The sequence below is a fragment of the Nilaparvata lugens genome, chromosome 7 (genome assembly GCF_014356525.2).
Source record: "Nilaparvata lugens isolate BPH chromosome 7, ASM1435652v1, whole genome shotgun sequence".
Lineage (NCBI taxonomy): Eukaryota > Metazoa > Arthropoda > Insecta > Hemiptera > Delphacidae > Nilaparvata > Nilaparvata lugens.
In genome coordinates, this window is record NC_052510.1 from 64,384,480 (window position 1) to 64,402,928 (window position 18,449).

An 18,449-nucleotide genomic window follows, 5' to 3' on the forward strand; every position below is an offset into this window, starting at 1 on the left:
ATGGGAATTTTACCCATAATTACCCACTTTTCATATTCAATGGTAACTGTAGGAAAAATTTGATGTGAAATACGTGCGCAAAGTTCCTCTGCTGCACTCAAGAAACCATACAGCCCTCGCCTACGGCTCGGGCGTAAACATTTCTTTCGGTGCAGCAAACTGTCACTTTGCGCACTAGTTGTACAAATAACTATTTTAACCATTGCGAAATATATTTTCTTGACTAAAATATAATTGATTATTTCAAACAAGAATAAACAGTTAATACATCTGATATACTACCGGTATCAGTTTTCCTCTATAGAAGGCAGTGGCAAGGCGGAGAATCGGCAACGCTTTTCTCCGATCTTTCTCCTCTGCCATTACAACGTGGACCTCACTATAGTGTTTCGTGTTTTTTACTTATTGTAATGAATAATTCATAAATTCAGGAATATTACATAATATTTTTATGCATTTTCAATAATATAACATTATTCAAAGTTTTCAATATGATACACCTCACTGTATAATATTATAATATGTGTCGAGGGTATCATAAAATTAATTATTTACCTGTATTCGAGCATCAAGTCATGCTTCTCCCAGGTTTGGCAGCCCTGGCCAATCTGATCAGATTCTTCTCGGATATTTCCAATTTCTCCACGCCTAGCAATCCTTTCTTTTCCCATTTTTGCGTCCAGGGTTTACCTTTCATTTTGACCTGTTGACAAACAAAATTCCATCAAATATCAAAGAAATATTGGATTAAATTTAATCATCCAAGGATCTAGGCCCGGTTGCCCAAAAACTGGTTAAATTTTAACCGTGATTAATTTCTCGAGAACCAATCTGAGAAGGAATGGAAACACAATTGAAATTGTCAACCACTTTTCATTATGGAAAAGTACCACAACATCACACACACAACACAACTGTAAAATTGGAGACGGCTTTTCTGATTGGTTCACGTGGTTAATCACGATTAAAATTTAACCGGCTTTTGTGTAACCGGCACTTGGAGTTAATATTAGATGGACAGAACGGAAACGGAAAGCGGATGCCAAAAAATGTGGAGGGGAATAATTGTGGAAAAAGCCAAGGTTCACCACGGACTGTAGCTGTAGCACTTTAGATAGCATAAGAAGATATGCCCATGGTATAGGTGATTGACCGAGCGAAGTGAGGTCTAAGATTCAAGTCGACAGTTTGGCATTTCTCTTAATGTTTAAATGTTTATATGTTGCGCATTTACGGCGAAACGCGGTAATAGATTTTCATGAAATTTGACAGGTATGTTCCTTTTTTGATTGCGCGTCGACGTATATACAAGGTTTTTGAAAATTTTGCATTTCAAGGATAATATAAGAGGAAAAGGTAGTCTCCTTCATACGCCAATATTAGAGTAAAAATCAGACTATAGAATTATTCAACATAAATCAGCTGACAAGTGATTACACAGATGTGTGGAGAAGCCAATCTATTGCTGTATTTCCATAAGGTCTATAGTTTCAATCAGGTACTTGTGGATGAGAATACTGCGTGAGGTCTACTGTTCACAGAACTACTAGTTTATGTTCCAAGTAGATTTTTTATTAACTCAAGCCGACTACTGTCTATTATTACTGTTTTGGCCGGGTGAGAGACTACCAGCGTCACATAGCTTCACGAAAAAGAACTACTATAGTGAGGTCCACGTTATAATGGCATGGTTTGATTAGCAATGGTATTGCTATCCTTGTCTATCATTCAACAAAGCGGATAGCGCTATCTCTTTCTCGCTTTGCTCTGTTGCCAGATCGTCTTTTAACAATGTAGAATTAATAATTAATTGACAAAATATTTTATCTTAATCATGAAAATTCATTATAAAATTATTGAAAAATATAATTTCTTGCTTACTAAAATATAATTTATGATTTTAAACGAGAATGAACAGTTAATATTACATCAATAAACCTGTATCAGCTACCGTCTATATAAGGCATTGACAAGACAAAGGATCGGCAACGTTGTTCTGCTATCTTTCTTCACTGCCATTATAACGTGGACCTCACTACAGGCCCGGTTACACAAAAGCCGGTTAAATTTTAACCGTGATAATTTCTCGAGAACCAATCAGAGAAGTCTTTTTCTGAAAAGACGGCTTCTCTGATTGGTTAACGTGGAATTAATCACGATTAAAATTTAACCGGCTTTGTGCAACCGGCACTTAGAGTTAATATTAGATGGACAGAACGGAAAGCGGATGTCAAAAAATGTGGAGGGGAACTGTGGAAAAGGCCAAGGTCCACCACAGACAGTAGCTGTAGCGCTTTAGATAGCATAAGAAGATATCCCATGATGTAGGTCATTTATGTTCCAAATTTCAAGTAGATTTTTATTAACTCAATACGACTACTGTCTATTATACGTTTTGGCCGGGTGAGAGTGTATGAGAGACTACCAGCGTCACATAGCTTCACCAAAAACAACTACTAGGACTATCGGCTTCAGTTAACAGTGAAATTTGTAACATAAAAGCCCTAGCCCATGGGATATCTTTTCTTATGCTATCTTTTCTCTATAATCTTATCTTGCAGTAAAAGTGTACCTTGATATCATTAACAGGCACCGGAGATCCTTCAGGCAGTGGTACAGGCTCCATATCCAGGGGAAACGTACTATATTCAGGGAGAGCATCCCTCAAGTACTGCAGGTCCTTATCAAGACGTTTCTCCAACTTCAAAACGTCTATCTTTTGTATGGTAGGGTCGTACATGAAGAACTCTATCTCGCAACCTGTCAAACAAACAGTTCTCTATTACAGATCACAATTAATTTCGAAATTAATTTAAGCAATTATGGATGAATATTTTACAATAATTGAATTGGCCTGAGGAGAAAGGGAACATGTCAAATTTTTTTCATTTTTTTATGGTTGAAATGAGTTGTTTGCTGTGGGATACATCGATTAGAGTTGAAAGGGAACATGTCAGCATTCGCTTTAGGGTACGTTTATGTCGGAGCTGTGATAAACGATCCTAGCAACGATGAGAGAAGCGATGCTAGTAGGGAGTAGCGCTCAGCTTCTATCGACTGTTCATGCCGACAGTCGTGCTTAAAGCTTGATTTGTGAGTTCATGTATTGAAAAACCAATTTGTGTATGCTATAATGAGATTCTGATGAAGATTTTATTTTTGCATCGAATACAGTAAAGCATTACTTACTAGGTTGTAGAGAACGTGAATATTATGCACATCCTATCAATGTGGAGAGGAATGTATTTGGGGAGTATCATCATTTGTATAAAGATTTAAGACAGCGTCCAAAAAAAATTTTTGACTATATGAGAATGGAAATAGAAACTTTCGACTACATTTTGACGAGAATTTCCAATAATCTCCAAAAGGACTGGAATAATTATCACATAAGTCCTATCATGGCAGAGGAGCGATTAATGCTAACATTAAGGTACAAGAAAGTTATATTCTTTGATAAAATAGAAACAATTGAATTTATTCTTATCTAACCACTTCTTAATTAAAAGCATATTATTTTCAGCTATAGTATGAACTTCATTCCATGAATTTCCGTGAAAAATAGCTGCAGTATCATCTGCAAAGGATATCACAGTTGAGTTTAGAAGTCTTAAATTTAAAAAGTCATTTACATAGAGTATGAAAAGGATGGGAGAAAGTACAGTACCTTGAGGAAGACCATAAGAAGTTAAGTTAGTTACACTAGATTGATCATTTATGGTTAGGGACTGGGTTCTATTACTCAGATAGCTTTTGAACAATTTAAGCGAGACTCCTCTGAAACCATAGGACTCCAGTTTATTGAACAAAGTATTATGAGGTATTGTATCAAAAGCTTTGCGTATATCCAGGAAGACCGCAATAGTTTTCTTATTGGAGTTTATTTTATCAGATAAAGTATTGATGATTTTATTAGAGCGTCAGATGTACTTTTACTATTTTGGAAACCGAATTGGTTCTTGTTGATTATTTTGTTAAGATTCAAGAAAGAACAACTCTTGACTTTATTAGTTTCTCCATTATTTTAGCAAGGTTGCTGATAAGACTAATCGGTCTATAATTACAGGGATTAGTCGGGTCACCTTGTTTGAATAGAGGTTTTATTTTGGCTGATTTGAGGTGCTCGGGAAAATATCCCTCCTCAAAGCATCTATTAAAAATGAAAGCGAGAGGTTGAGATATAAAATTGGCTATTTTCTTCAGCGTAATATTACCTAGACCATCAATACCAGGACTGCAGTTGTTCTTTAGATTTTTAATAGTTGCCTCAACTTCAACTGGGCACGTTGGTCTCATAAAAAACGTATTATCGATCTGTATTGCAGGAAATCGATCACCAGTATTATCAGGGATATTGATAGTTTGAGCTTGTAGTTTACCCACATTTGTGAAATAATTGTTGAGGGAGTGAGCATCAAGTTCAGTACTCTTTTCCTTGATACTGGCCTCACCTATAACCTCGTTTATGCACTTCCACAACTTCATGCTGTTGTTATTACAATTTTCAATTTTCCCTTTATAGTAGACTTCCTTTGCATGATTTATGATCTTATTCAAACCATTACGATAAGCCTTATATTCATTCTTTAAGATATTGTTATTAGGATCTCTTCTGAGTCTAGAATGCATTTTGTCCCGCGTGATTATTGATCTTATGATGCCTTCAGATATCCAGGGCTTCAGGGGACGAAGTCTGTTAGGTATCACTTTTACCTTCTTGCATTGATTGATGAGACTGGTCAAACGATCGACAAATTTATCCATAATAGTGTCAATGCTTCCATTCACGGTATAGATTTCTCCCCAATCCTCATTCCTTATGCGTTCCAGTAGTGCATGATAGTTGGTTCTAGTTAATGTGTTTATCAATACGTTTCTATTATCCTTATTGATAGGGACCTTCACCAAGTTCAGTACAACCGCGTAGTGGTCAGTTATGGTTGTCCTAAATATAACTCCTTTAGTGGACATAGAATGGTTGCCTGAACCTCAAGAACATCAAGGTCTATATTATGTTTCATTATTATCATTGACAATAAGATAGAATTTTGTAATTGAATAAGGAATAGTTTAATAAAGTAAAGAAAATGTCACTTGCTTACGAAACTCCACATATAAATCAACCCAAATCATGAAAAAATATTGGTCCATGTTTATACTTTGTATTCTACAACTCGATACTAGCTTCGAAAACGAACCAAGCCATTATCGATTCTCTTATCGATGGTAGGGACCCAAGATCGATTTTCATCGCAGCTCAGACATAAACAGGCCTATTAGAAAGCACGTTGGTAACATCTACGCGTTGCTAGAATCGAAGCTTTTATCACTAATCGCAGCTCCGACATAAACGTACCCTTATACGAGAAACATATATCGTATTTTTGCTTTACTGGAGTGAAAGGGAACTAGTCATAACACACATGTTCCCTCCCTTTCAACGCCGAACATTCGAAAATTAGCTGTTTGTCAGTTGTGATTTTTATGCTATTTTTAGGTTACCTTTGATTCACGCGTTGCTTTGAGGTTAGATTGCTTTCGGTTGAGGTGTTTATTGTAAAAGTTGAAGAGTGATAATTTATAATATATCATCATGAGTAATAGGAAGTTAAAAAAAAACTCAATTTTAAGGGGTGAATCTTATATAAGTGCTTATACTGGATTAAAATTGTTGTCTTAGAAGAGTTTGCACCCTAATGACAAAAAAAATCTTGAAATTATCAATAATTTTATCAGTATTCAGTTTCTTCTCTCCCCTGAAAAATTCTGATTTTTGACATGTTCCCTTTCTCTTCAGACCGATTCAATTATATAAGGCATTAGTCAGGCCGGTAGTATGTTATGGCTCAGAGACTTGGGTACTCACTGCTGGGGACATAGAAAGGCTTCGAATCTTTGAAAGAAAGGTTATTAGGAGGATAGTGGGTCCTGTTTACAAAAATGGAATTTGGAGGAGAAAAAATAGCGAAATCGAGCGCTTCCTGGGGAGTAAGACATCGTCAGATTTATCAAAGATGGCAGGATTAGGTGGATGGGGCACTTGCTGAGAATGGATTGCCAAATGTATATGGAGGGAAAGAATATTCAATAGAAGAAGAAAAGGAAGGCCAAGGAATAGATGGACAGATGATGTAGAGCAGGTTTTGAGTTCAAAACTGGAAAAGGCAGGCAGTGGATCGGGAGAGTTGGAGAGACTTTGTGAGGGAGGCCAAGGGTTGTGGCGACCTGTAGTAGTAGTATTTTGCAATAATGCAAGAAATGACATATTGCATTTATTGGAAACATTAAAAGAAATCAATTTGGCTTTTCGTTCAACATATTATCAACAATTATACTTTTTTGCTATGTTTACAATCTTCTACTTGGTCGGATAGTATTCTATCTGGCAACCTGTGGAAAGAGTTCATACTTAAGGTGAATTTTCGTTTGTGCGCAAATTTCCGCAGTAGACGACGACAAGCATTGTTGACATTCATATTGTCCAAATTTCAAGTGTGCTAAAACAGCTGATCAAATAATAGAATAGAATATGTTTTTATTTCACAGAAAAACAAATAAAATACGGCACAACAATAGTAGATAGTGGACCCACTTATCCATAAAGCTTGGCACATAACAAATATCAGTAGGCATAATATTTATCCTCTGCATAAATAACTTTTCATTATTCGTGTTATTATTCAGGAATCAAACATTTCTGATAATATCAACATATTGCCATTTAAAAGTATAAACTCAACCTCATCCATTAAAAACATAAATGAGCATAATCTTTTAGGTTACTTACACAAATTGAAATCTACCCAATCTGAGATCCTCACCCTGTCGTGGTCGACGACGGCATTTACACATAAACAAAAACCAAGCTTTACTATGGTGAGGTCCTCGATATAATGGCAGTATTTTATTAACATTGGTGTTGCTATCTTTGTCTATCATTCGACATAGCAGATAGTGCTATCCTTTTCTACCTCCGCAACGTTGCCATATCGTATGTTAACAATTAACGAAATATTCAATCTCAATAATGGAAATTTACTATTCAATCATTGAAAAATATTTCCTTGAATATTTTGTAAGGGTGGGAAAAAGAAAAGAAATGGTAGTTCAAATTTTTGAAAATAATGAATCAATAAATTATTATTACGAATTAGAATTTATTACGAAATAATAATCAGATGATAATTTAAAAGACTACTCGCTTAGCTGATCTGTGGTCGTTCAGTTTTTTTTATAATAAAAAACAAAAATTACTATTTAGAATTATAGATCTAAAAAATTAAAAATGTACAATTAACTATCATCTTACTTTACCTTAAAACAGTCCTTTGGCCTGCTCCTCAAGGTCCAGTTAAAGCACTCCCGATTTTAAATTAAAAAAATATATAAAAAAAACTCTGCCAGTTGATTGAATCAAAAACACCAGCTTTCCTACAAGATTCAAATCCTGAAAATACAATTATGTAGGTTTAAACTGCCCGGACTGCGACAGCCTATAATTGAATTCTCAAGACAGAATCCTTCAGGTAACCAATGCCTTAACTCAACAACTAACTTCACAAACGGTTCAAGGAATACGGGCCTCGAAAGAAAAATCAAAATCTATTTATGTAAAAAACACATGCAGCCTTGATTCACAGACCAAAAGTCAACTCACTCTTGTTTGTATAGCATGGAGCTAAAACCCATAATATTGCCTTCACGAAACGTGATAAAACACACGTTTCATCTTTGTACATTGGAGATCTTCTCGCTTTATCAATTACATTTAATAATTAAATCCGCGACCAGATTTCCAATTCACAAAATAATATTTCAAAAATTGAATAGGTTTTGATGTAATGTATGACAATTTTAAACAGATATCTACCGGTATCAGCTACCTCATATAGAAGGCAGTGGCAAGGCAGAGAATCAGCAGCGCTGTTCTCCACTGCCATTATAACGTGGACCTCGCTATAGACAGAACAATCACTCACCTAGATTGTCGATGATATTTCTCAGCACGAATCGAGATCTGAGACCACATCCCAGCCTCTGAATGCAAATACCCACAAAGCGGCTTACTTTCTTCTGTGCATGAATGTGTGACGATGTAACAGCTAATACGCTGCCTAAAATACAGAAAAATATTGATAAAGCATTTTAAAAGAATTATTATTATTGAATCAATGAATTTAGAAGATGATGATAATAATAATAATAATAATTGCAAAAATCTGGTGTGGAACACTCACACAACTTTCCTTGCTCATTGAACTGTAAGCCTCATTCTTAAACGAGAATAATTTAGAGGAATAACATATAATGACGATTGGCGGCAACATTTTTGAAACTACAATCAGGCTTCTGTATGTGTATATATAATTGTTTTCAGAGTACTTTTTCCTTTGTGTAAATATTGTGGAATTCGATGATCTTTTAAAAGTCGTCAAAACAGCTGTTCTACAGATGAAATATCTCGACTATTTGTTCTTTTTATGAACTGCTCTACCTACCTACCTACCTCATGCACGAGAAGGAGGTTACAAAGTCCATTTCTCAAAGATGGGGTGGACCCCCCATTAGTTTCCCAGGAAGGTGACTCATGCCAGTTGTTAGAGCTGATAAATAACTATACAGGGTACGAATTTGAAAAAAAATCGTTAGAGCCGTTTACGAGAAAACCTTGAAAAACATGGTTTTTTAGTAATTATCCGCCATTTTTCTCAAGAATATTACGGAGCTCCTGTAATTTTCCCAAAAATGAGACTCATGTCAGTTGATAGGGCTTATGAATAGCCCTGTATATTTATCCATGGTATAAATATGAAGAAAATCGTTAGAGCCGTTTTCGAGAAAACCGTGAAAAACATGGTTTTTTAGTCATTATCCGCCATTTTTCTCATGAATATTACGGAGCTCCTGTAATATTCCCAAAAATGAGACTCATGTCAGTTGATAGGGCTTATGAATAGCTATCCATGGTATAAATTTGAAGAAAATCGTTAGAGCCGTTTTCGAGAAAACTGTGAAAAACATGTTTTTTAGTAATTATCCGCCATTTTTTCCGCCATCTTGAATTGAATTTTATTGAATTTCTTATTGTCGGGTCCTCATGGTATAAGGGCCTTAAGTTTAAAAACTCAAGTCAATCGGTTAATTAGGAATGGAGTTATCGTGTTCACAGACATACACACACAGACCAATACCCAAAAATCATGTTTTTGGACTCAGGGCTCAGGGGACCTTAAAACGTATAGAAAACATGAAATTGGGGTACCTTATATTTTTTTGGAAAGCAATACTTTCCTTACCTATGGTAGTAGGGCAAGGAAAGTAAAAAAATATGAAATGGGATAAACACTTGGGAAAACTTATAAAACAGTTCTATCATGCACTTTTTGCGCTGAGATCTGCATCCACTATAAAGACAGCCCAGAAGGTGTATCATGGATATTTTTTAGCCCTAATACGCTACAGCATCTTACTATTCTTTTGGAAGAATAGTAAGAATAACTTATATACAATATGTAAGATGCGAAAGAAAGCTGTTCGTGTTTTGGAGGGCTTGCGGCCATCCAAATCATGTAGGCCCATTTTTAGAAAATATAGGCATAGAGAAACAATAGCGTAAGTAGATATTCCATGGTTTATGTCGCAACAGCCGATTACTGTCGATTTTTACTGTTTTGACCGGGTAAGAGTGTAAAGCTGTGTTTTCGTAACGGGCAGAAGCAGAATCGATTGCAGCGCACCCAAGCGGGCAGAAACAGTAACATTCAAAGAACTAGTTCTTTGACATGAATTTTGCTTTATGTGTTATGGGTAATGAACTTTTTGGGTTGTCCAAAAGGTAATTCTAAAATGATTATTGGATATTTTATTCAGTAAAGTGAATAAATTGCTTTTCATAACTCAGATAACTTTTCCACAATTATCAGTCACTTCAATTATGCTAAATTTTATGCTTTATAGGCATGCCAATCAAAGAGTTAACTTTTCATTTCCCATGCTTGAAATTTGTAAGGGTGAATTATTTGAAGTAACTGATTGTATTTCATTATTTTATTAACTAGAAGCATTCCCCATTATTAATAATATATATTATTTTATTATAATTATTTTATTAACTAGAATCAATTGCTTTCAGAGTCAATGCATGTTCTTTGAATCACATCGTGTATAGGTAGGCTACTTACTATGAGCACCGTATTCAACTTCAAAGGCCTATAGCGGCCTATTGAAGCTCTATCGAAAAAAAATTCAAATTAATAAATGAGTGCTTTACTTTTGGCATTTTTGGAATGTACGGGTTATATTACACCAAGAGAAATAAATATTGTAAATGTTTTTTAGGCAATTTATTTTAGCAGTCCCCTTTTTGATCATTGGATAGGTACGATCCCGGCTGATATACTTGAATAAGAATCGTGAGGCCCATTGCCTGCCTAAATCAATATATTTCTTAGATTAGTCCATCTCTTCTTCTGTAGGCTACTACATCATACATGAATCATATCCATGGATATATTATTCATTGTTGATTTTCTTTGTCATCCTCTACTTTCGCTGGTAGGCTACACCTCTAGGCCTGAAATCAAAAAGTTATTGATAATTATTATTATTCATTATAAAAAAAACTTGCAAAGTGAATCTGAAATGGATGTTTGTAGTCTGTATAGTTTTTAATTATATTTCTTGGGAAGAAACCCCCAATAATGACAAAGTAATATTATATGAGAAATTCCAATAAACCAACAATCAGTTGAATTATTATTGGCATCAATCTGTAAGTTGTGTAATTCTGAATGATTGGAATAAATAAATGAATCTCCATGCAGGAATTGGGATTAATCAGTGTGCCCCAAGGTCAAAAGAACTTGTTGGTGAACAACATATTTTTGGATACCATGAACAATTCATTTATTCTGTGGTCAGTAGGCGCTACTTCTCGACCGTTCGGTTTACTAAACTCTTCCAAAATGTACTGCATAAAGTAATTATTGGGTCTCTATTTAAAGAAACAAGTTTAATGAAACAAATCGAAATATAATCAATTAATTGCTTAATCTGAAATGATGATTATCTACATTATAAGTAGAACTAAGTGATTTGAAAATGAATACCAAACTGTAAATACATAAATCTCAAAATAATGCAGGTATTTCATCCATGAATTCAATCATAAATTTTAAAAGGTGGAATCACTGTCATTAAAGCTATTATTCAGTGTTTTCTACCAGCACTTGCTGAGTGAATTTTTGAAGTCATCTATTCATAGTTCTAAGTATGGTCATTCATAAAGTTCAAAATTCACTCAAGATCAAGATGGACAGTTGAGAAGATTGTTTTAAAAACAATGTATTCACTTATCATTCAGGGAATAGAGCTGTTCTAATATTTGGGATTCCTTCCATAAAGAAATAATTTATGTAACAAAATCTAATAATGTGATAACATTTTAACATCAAATTATGTATTAATGTTATCACATTATTAGATTCTGTTACATAAATTATTTCTTCATGGAAGGAATCCCAAAAATATTAAATCCAAATATATCAGGAAATATTATTCCCTGAATGATAAGTGAATACATTGTTTTTTAAACACTCTTCTCAACTGTCCATCTTGATCTCATGTGGTTTCACGTTGTTTTGAAATATTGTATACTGTAAGATTAATGATTTCAAAATTCAGTCAGTTTTTAATTATTTTAATCACATACTGAATTTAAACTAATTAAAAGAAGATTAATTTATGGATAGGTACCAAAGACAAAGTAAATGTTTAATAGTCAGGTTAGTTTTCTTATTGTATTGATAAACTATGGGTTTAAAATATTTGAGGTGCAACAATGATAATGGAATTTTAGGACTTAGAATGTAATGAAATACTTCAAAGTCAAATGATGATGCTATTTTCAATAAATCGGTTTGTGAAAACTACTAGCTGCATTATAAAAAATGTATTTTGTGATTAGGCCAACTCAATGAAGTGTAAAAGATTGTTAGCATGAAATGCTATCTTATCTTATCATGTAAAATTCAAAATTTTATCTTGGTTGAATAATGTTTTGAATCTGATCATTTCATGTCAATTTAATCAAGCAAGCTTGAATGAGTTAAATCTAAATAGTTGATTAGATTTCTCTCTTTCTTGTGATAATTCTCTACCATACACAAACTGGCTAGTCTAGGCTTTACATTATTATAAATACTAGAAATTATACTTTAAATAATAAATAAACATTCGTCAACTTCTAACTTCTTGAAAAATGAAAAAGATAGCAAATTATACCTAGAGACTAGGTTATTAAAGGCCTACGACAGTAGGCTACCTGAATAAAAATTGTAAACATGCTGGTAGGCTACTTATAAAATTATTTTAAATTATGTACGGTAGATCTTTATTATGAGAATTTAAGTCTACTTACTTGAATCCTCTATCACATCAGCAATTTTTAACCATATTCTATTTTTCAAATAGGTAATTCGTTGTGCAGGTCTGGAAAGTACAAAACTTTGAACTGTCGCATCAAATTTATAACGAATTTCACGCCTTTCTGTTGTAAATCCATTTTCAATTTTTCTTTTAAAAATTATAAGAATAAAGAAACCAATGGAAATATTTTATACCTCAATTTTCTACTGCAAATTAATTTCACAGTATAATAGTAGCAATCCGAAATCTGACAACCAACAGCAAAATAATTTCAAAACAAACCATCAAAAATTAAAGATTGAGGTTAAAAAGAACATGGCGTCTGATCCAGAGAAAGATTATTCTGCCGGTGTCACGTGATCAGAGCAGAAAAATATTTCGAAGCTGTCTGTTCCTGTCGACAGAATCCCGAAATTAGTTCTTTTTCGACAAAACGGTTCACGAGCAGTGATCGGTCGAAGCAAAATAGCATTGTGATGATAGGCCTTAAAATGAACGGCGAAATGAACGACAGTTCGTCTCTGATTTGAACAGTTCTTTTTTTCTGCTCAACTTTCTGCCGATGGGTGAACACTCCCATAAGAACCAATGTTAATTTAAAGTGAATTCTGTCGTCTGCCCGTTACGAAAACACACCTTAAGAGAACGGCACAATATGAGAGACTACCAGCGTCATAAAGCTTCACAGGAAATAACTACGTGGACTACAGGCTTGAGATAACAGTAAAAGTTGCGACATAAACGCCCTATACCATGGGATATCTACTTATGCTATTGTTTCTCTATAATATAGGTTTCTCACCGTCCCAGCTTTGCATTTCCTTGAGACTGTAAATTTTGTTTTAAAAAATTCAGAGATATTTGATAGAAATCTAGTTTGTCATGGTCATAGCACAAGAGCAAAGAGTTCAGCTGTATATCAGTATCCGGCTTACAGACTGACACTTTTGGAAAAAGGACCATATTATTCGGGACTCAAGCTCTTCAATTGTCTGCCTGAAAGAATAAGGTTATGTGGCAGTTATATGCTATTTTTGTCTTCAATTACAAATGTACTTGTTAAAGCGTGTCCCTTTACTACGGAGGAATGTTGCAGTGCATTTACACTTTGAATTAATACGAATGCAATACACTTTGAAAATGTTGATGACATGTTACATGCCACTTGAGCTCTGCTCAGATTTGTGGCTTCACGTAACAAATGACAATAATAATAATGAAATTATTGATCTGAGAGCGGGATTCATAAAAATTTGTAAATGTGAAATTGACAACAGTGTGTGCTAAACTAAAGATGCAGTGTTTTATTTCATACACGTCGTCCAGTATTTGTATAGAGGGTCCTTTTGTCATTTGCCCTCTTTTTACAAATACCGTATTTTGAAGTTTCATGGAACAGGTCCCATTTTGAACTAAGAGTGGTGGCACTGTTATGAGGTCCACGTTATAATAGCAGTGGAGAAAGATGATAGAACAACAATGCCGATCCTCTATCAATGCCTTCTATAGACGGTTGCTGATATAGGTTTATTGATGTAATATAACTGTTCATACTCGTTTAAAATAATCAATTATATTTTTCAATAATTTTATCATGAATTTTAATGATTGAGATGGAATATTTCGTTAATTAATTATTAATTCTACTTTGCTAAAAGACGATCTGGCAACAAAGCAAAGCGAGAAAGAGATACCGCTATCAGCTTTGTTGAATGATAGACAAGGATAGCAATACATTGCTAATGAAAACACTGCCATTATAACGTGGATCTCATTATAGTTTATATTATTATTATCAGTAATACAGTATAGTCAGGAGTTTCTAGTTCATATCTTTGATGAGATATTCCAAGAAAGGGGCACAATCCAGTACATGTCTTGAATATTCTAATAGTTATTGTGATATCAATTATTTGTCGAACTGTATGTTGAATTAATCAATTTGCTAGAGTAAAAACCAATGAAAAAATCCGTTTTCGAACTATTTTAAGAGAGAAAATATTGTTCTGTTGACTGCATTTTTTTATCTATTTTGTTTCTCATCTATTCCATTATCCATGACGAACTGCAAGTAATAATACGTTTTTGAACTATTTAAATGACACTACAGTCTAATTTTACTTTCCTTGCCCTATTACCATAGGTAGGAAAGTATTGCTTTCCGAAAAAATTAAGGTACCCCATTTCTAAATTTCTATACGTTTCAAGGTCCCCTGAGTCCAAAAAAGTGGTTTTTGGGTATTGGTCTGTATGTGTGTGTGTATGAGTGTATGTGCGTCTGTGTACACGATATCTCATCTCCCATCAAAGGAATGACTTGAAATTTGGAACGTAAGGTCCTTACAATATAAGGATCCGACACGAACAATTTCGATCAATGCGATACAAGATGGCGGCTAAAATGGCGAAAATGTTGTCAAAAACAGGGTTTTTCGCGATTTTCTCGAAAACGGCTCCAACGATTTTGATTAAAGTTATACCTGAAATAGTCATCGATAAGCTCTATCAACTGCCACAAGTCTCATATCTGTAAAAATTCCAGGAGCTCCGCCCCATCTATGCAAAGTTTGATTTTAGATTCTCAATTATCATGCTTCAGATACAATTTAAACAAAAAATTTTGAGTGGAAAAGATTGAGCATGAGAATCTCTACAATTAATGTTCAGTAACATTTTCACCTAAAATTAAAAATAATCTCGAAATTCGAGAAAATGTGATTATCAAATTGCAAACTGTTGGCAACTGTTGATTCTATTAAATGATTCACTATGAAGAGATTGCAGACCTCGTGGGTCTCCAGCGTTATTGCCCTGTCACCAACTGTATCAAATCTTTGAATAGTAGACTTGAGATGCGCGGGAACACTAGCGTCTGGTGATCAATTTTCATAACGGCAAGGAAAGTTGTGTGAGTGCGCAACACCAGATTTTTTGAATATTAGTTGATAAAACTAGTACTCACTATGGAGCGCTTCGGATCATTAAATCAATTTCAACACTCTCAGAGTGCGCTCCTCAGTGAGTACTAGTTTATTAACTAATATTCAAGAATTGGACTGTAGTGTCATTTAAAATAGTTCAAAAACGGAATATTACTTGCAGTTTAGGATTGAGAAAAATGAATAAAAATTAGACCTGGATGACTCGGTCTTTAATGAGTACACGTATAATGATAGTGGAGTAAGATAGGACGACAGCGTTCAAGCGTTGCCGATTCTATGCCTTGCCACTGCTTTACATAGGGATAGCTGATACCGGTATAACTCAAGTAAAGGTGCAATTCACTAGCGGGTATCAAATGCGCAGCTATAAGTGTAACGGCTAGAGACATAACCTATAAATCATCAGATTCGATTATTCATTATATGAATCGTAAAGCAATAAAGTAGCCAACAATTCTAATTATCTGCCGCCATAACATTCATACATACATAATTATAACCCAATGAGTCAACCCACTCGAATCAAATGAATTTCAAGGTGTATACTCCAGCCGCACGGCTGTAACAAACTCGTCTCAAGCCGCCTGCTTAGGTACGCGCGTCTCGAAATGCGTCGTTACTAATTAATTGCCACTTAATATTAACTGTTTATCTTGTTATAAATAGATTATAACGAAAACTCACTATAGAGTCGGAAATATCAGGTCACTCCTGATTATTTCTTGGAATCCGACGTTGACCGTACAGAATTTCTACTTCTATTTCATCGACTGTTTTTTACTGTTTGAATTGAAATCAGTAGACTGGCGTAGGTAGTCCAAATGTCAGTTTTAAACATGTTGCAATGGTTCTTTGTCCAATAGGCTAGGCCTAGATATTTTTAATTGACAGCGCCATAACTGAATTTTTTAGTTATCTTTTTCAATAGGGATGCTTAAAAGTTCAATTACAATATAATTACATAGAAGTTTTGCAATTTGATTTTGTAGAAGTTTCTAGGAGTGTTTGAAAAATTCTTTGAAAAAAGTCAGAAACCTGACACAAAATGAAAATTAGCAAATTGGAACAAATGGCCTAGCTGAAATTACAAGATAGTTAACTAATTCAGCTCACAATGATATACATTTAGTCATCATAAATATATATGATTTGATTACTTCAATGATTCTACATATTATGAGTTTGGTCTAGCATGTTCTTACCATTCTCCTGGCTGAAACAATGTTCTTCCAAACCCTTGCCGTAGAGACCGCGTGAGAGACATATTTTCAATTTGATCTTGATGATAATAATAAATTTCAAATCATGATTTTAAAAAATAATACCATAGAAAATATTAAAATTATTGATCTATCTTACTTAACCTCAAAAGTCATGAACATTGAACAATTGTGGAGCGCTAATGTGCGACTAGTGTAGGGATCGACTACTGTTATAAAATATCGATGGTTTCATCGGATCCGCTTTCGTTCCGGCGTTCCGGCATTGTGAGGACTGGTGACCGAGTGTGTTGTTTGTTTTTGTTGTTTTATCTGGCTGTTCATTTTAAAATTTTAATATGGTAATAAATTTTAGTTTCTCCTCATTAGAATTATCCTTTTGATATACTTTAAACATTTCATAGTTATGCTTTTTTAATATTATTTCCTTTTACATGGTTGTGAAAGGTTAAATTCGGCACCGGCTACAAAGCATGTTTGCTAGGTTCCTTTCTTTCCAACATAAAAATTTTATTGCAGTATTAAAATAATACAAAATAATAATTATATTTCAAGTTTTTAGTCATTACTAAATTGTTGAATTTAATAACATTGATAATTAAATATACTGTACTTAGACCTACCCTTGACTAAGTTTTTGAGTCTGAAGGATATGGAGAAAAGAAATAGAAGAAGGATTGATCAAATTAGAGAAATTATTTTTTAATCAGTAGATTATGAATTCAGAAAGAAAGAAGATGAGTGTTAGGAATATGAAAGAGTAACTTGAAGAAAAGAGGGAACCCAAAATGATGCATCTGAAGAAGAGAGATAAATAACGAAAAAAGAGGAAAAAGACGAAAAATTGGATAGCAAGAGTGTAATGTTGTCGAGTGTAATAACCCGTCGGAGACGTCTATTAGGAGATGCGCAGACATGTTCGAGGTTATTCACGTTTCACGTCGTTCTACTGACAGAAAATGCATTGCAGACAGATAGTCCCCCACACTTATACAAACATTAACACCCGCTTCGTAGCTATAAAGGTTATCACTGTTGCCCAAACTGCCGTAATAGCAGACCAAGGACTAAGAATGCTCATTATCCACTCATCATCATAATATACTCTGGCACGGCAGTTTAGATTGTGTCTAAAAAAAAATTGTCTTTGCTCAATACTTTTAATTCGATTGCAAGAGGTTGCATGATCAAATTATGAAAATTATGTTGGAAATAATAGGTCATTGTTGGTTGATTTCAGAAATACTTGAATTTGAACAACTTGTGTATTTTTCTATAATGATCGATACTTCTTCGAATAAGTGCATTGGGTTACACGATTGTCATAGACTGGAGGTGAAAATCTATTATTTTCTACTCAGCCACAATTATTAAATAGGATAGAATGGATGCAGCAATCAAGTTGGGCTCTAGACGTTGTAGAGAGCAGACGTGCCGGCTTATCGCTCTGAACAGCCTATCGTTTTCGTGCTGATTCTGGCTTTAACCTTAATAACTATTGTCTATAATATTAGTGAAAAGTGTTTGAAAGTTAAATTTAGTATGATTTTAGTGATTTAAACGAGAAGTTGTTTTTTCTGGTGCCCTTCTGTGTATAGTGTATCAAATGCAAGGAGGAATAGACTCTTATTTCTCGCCATCTAGTTCTAAAAAACGTGAACGATCTACAATTTCTCCTGAAGTTGGCTCCCGACCTGGAAAAAAGCGTTCAGAACTTAAGATCAGCAAGATGGACGAGGAAAAGTTTAAGGTATTACTGGACGGTTTAGAAACTAGAATCAAGAAAAATTTTGATGAAAAAATATCTACTTTAGCCACGAAGAACGATGTAACTGCTCTAACTGAGACTGTGAAAAAGTTA

The 18,449-nt window shown here is 34.3% G+C and overlaps 1 protein-coding gene across 1 annotated transcript; it reads right to left on the bottom strand.

Annotated features, from left to right (window-relative positions):
* Positions 1 to 555: 555 nt before the first annotated feature.
* LOC120352509 (39S ribosomal protein L19, mitochondrial-like) lies at positions 556 to 8,128 on the bottom strand. Its single transcript, XM_039433394.1, has 3 exons — positions 7,980 to 8,128; positions 2,573 to 2,760; positions 556 to 703 (listed from the first exon to the last, which is right to left on the bottom strand). Exons 2-3 carry the CDS (start codon positions 2,738 to 2,740, stop codon positions 569 to 571), a joined length of 303 nt encoding a protein of 100 aa, XP_039289328.1. The 5' UTR covers positions 2,741 to 2,760; positions 7,980 to 8,128; the 3' UTR covers positions 556 to 568.
* Positions 8,129 to 18,449: the final 10,321 nt, after the last annotated feature.

Coding starts and splice junctions, on each gene's coding strand:
- LOC120352509 (XM_039433394.1), bottom strand. CDS start 2,740: ATGTACGACCCTACCATACAAAAGATAGACGTTTTGAAGTTGGAGAAA. Junction 704..2,572: donor TGCCTGTTAATGATATCAAG/GTACACTTTTAC, acceptor GTTTGTCAACAG/GTCAAAATGAAAGGTAAACC.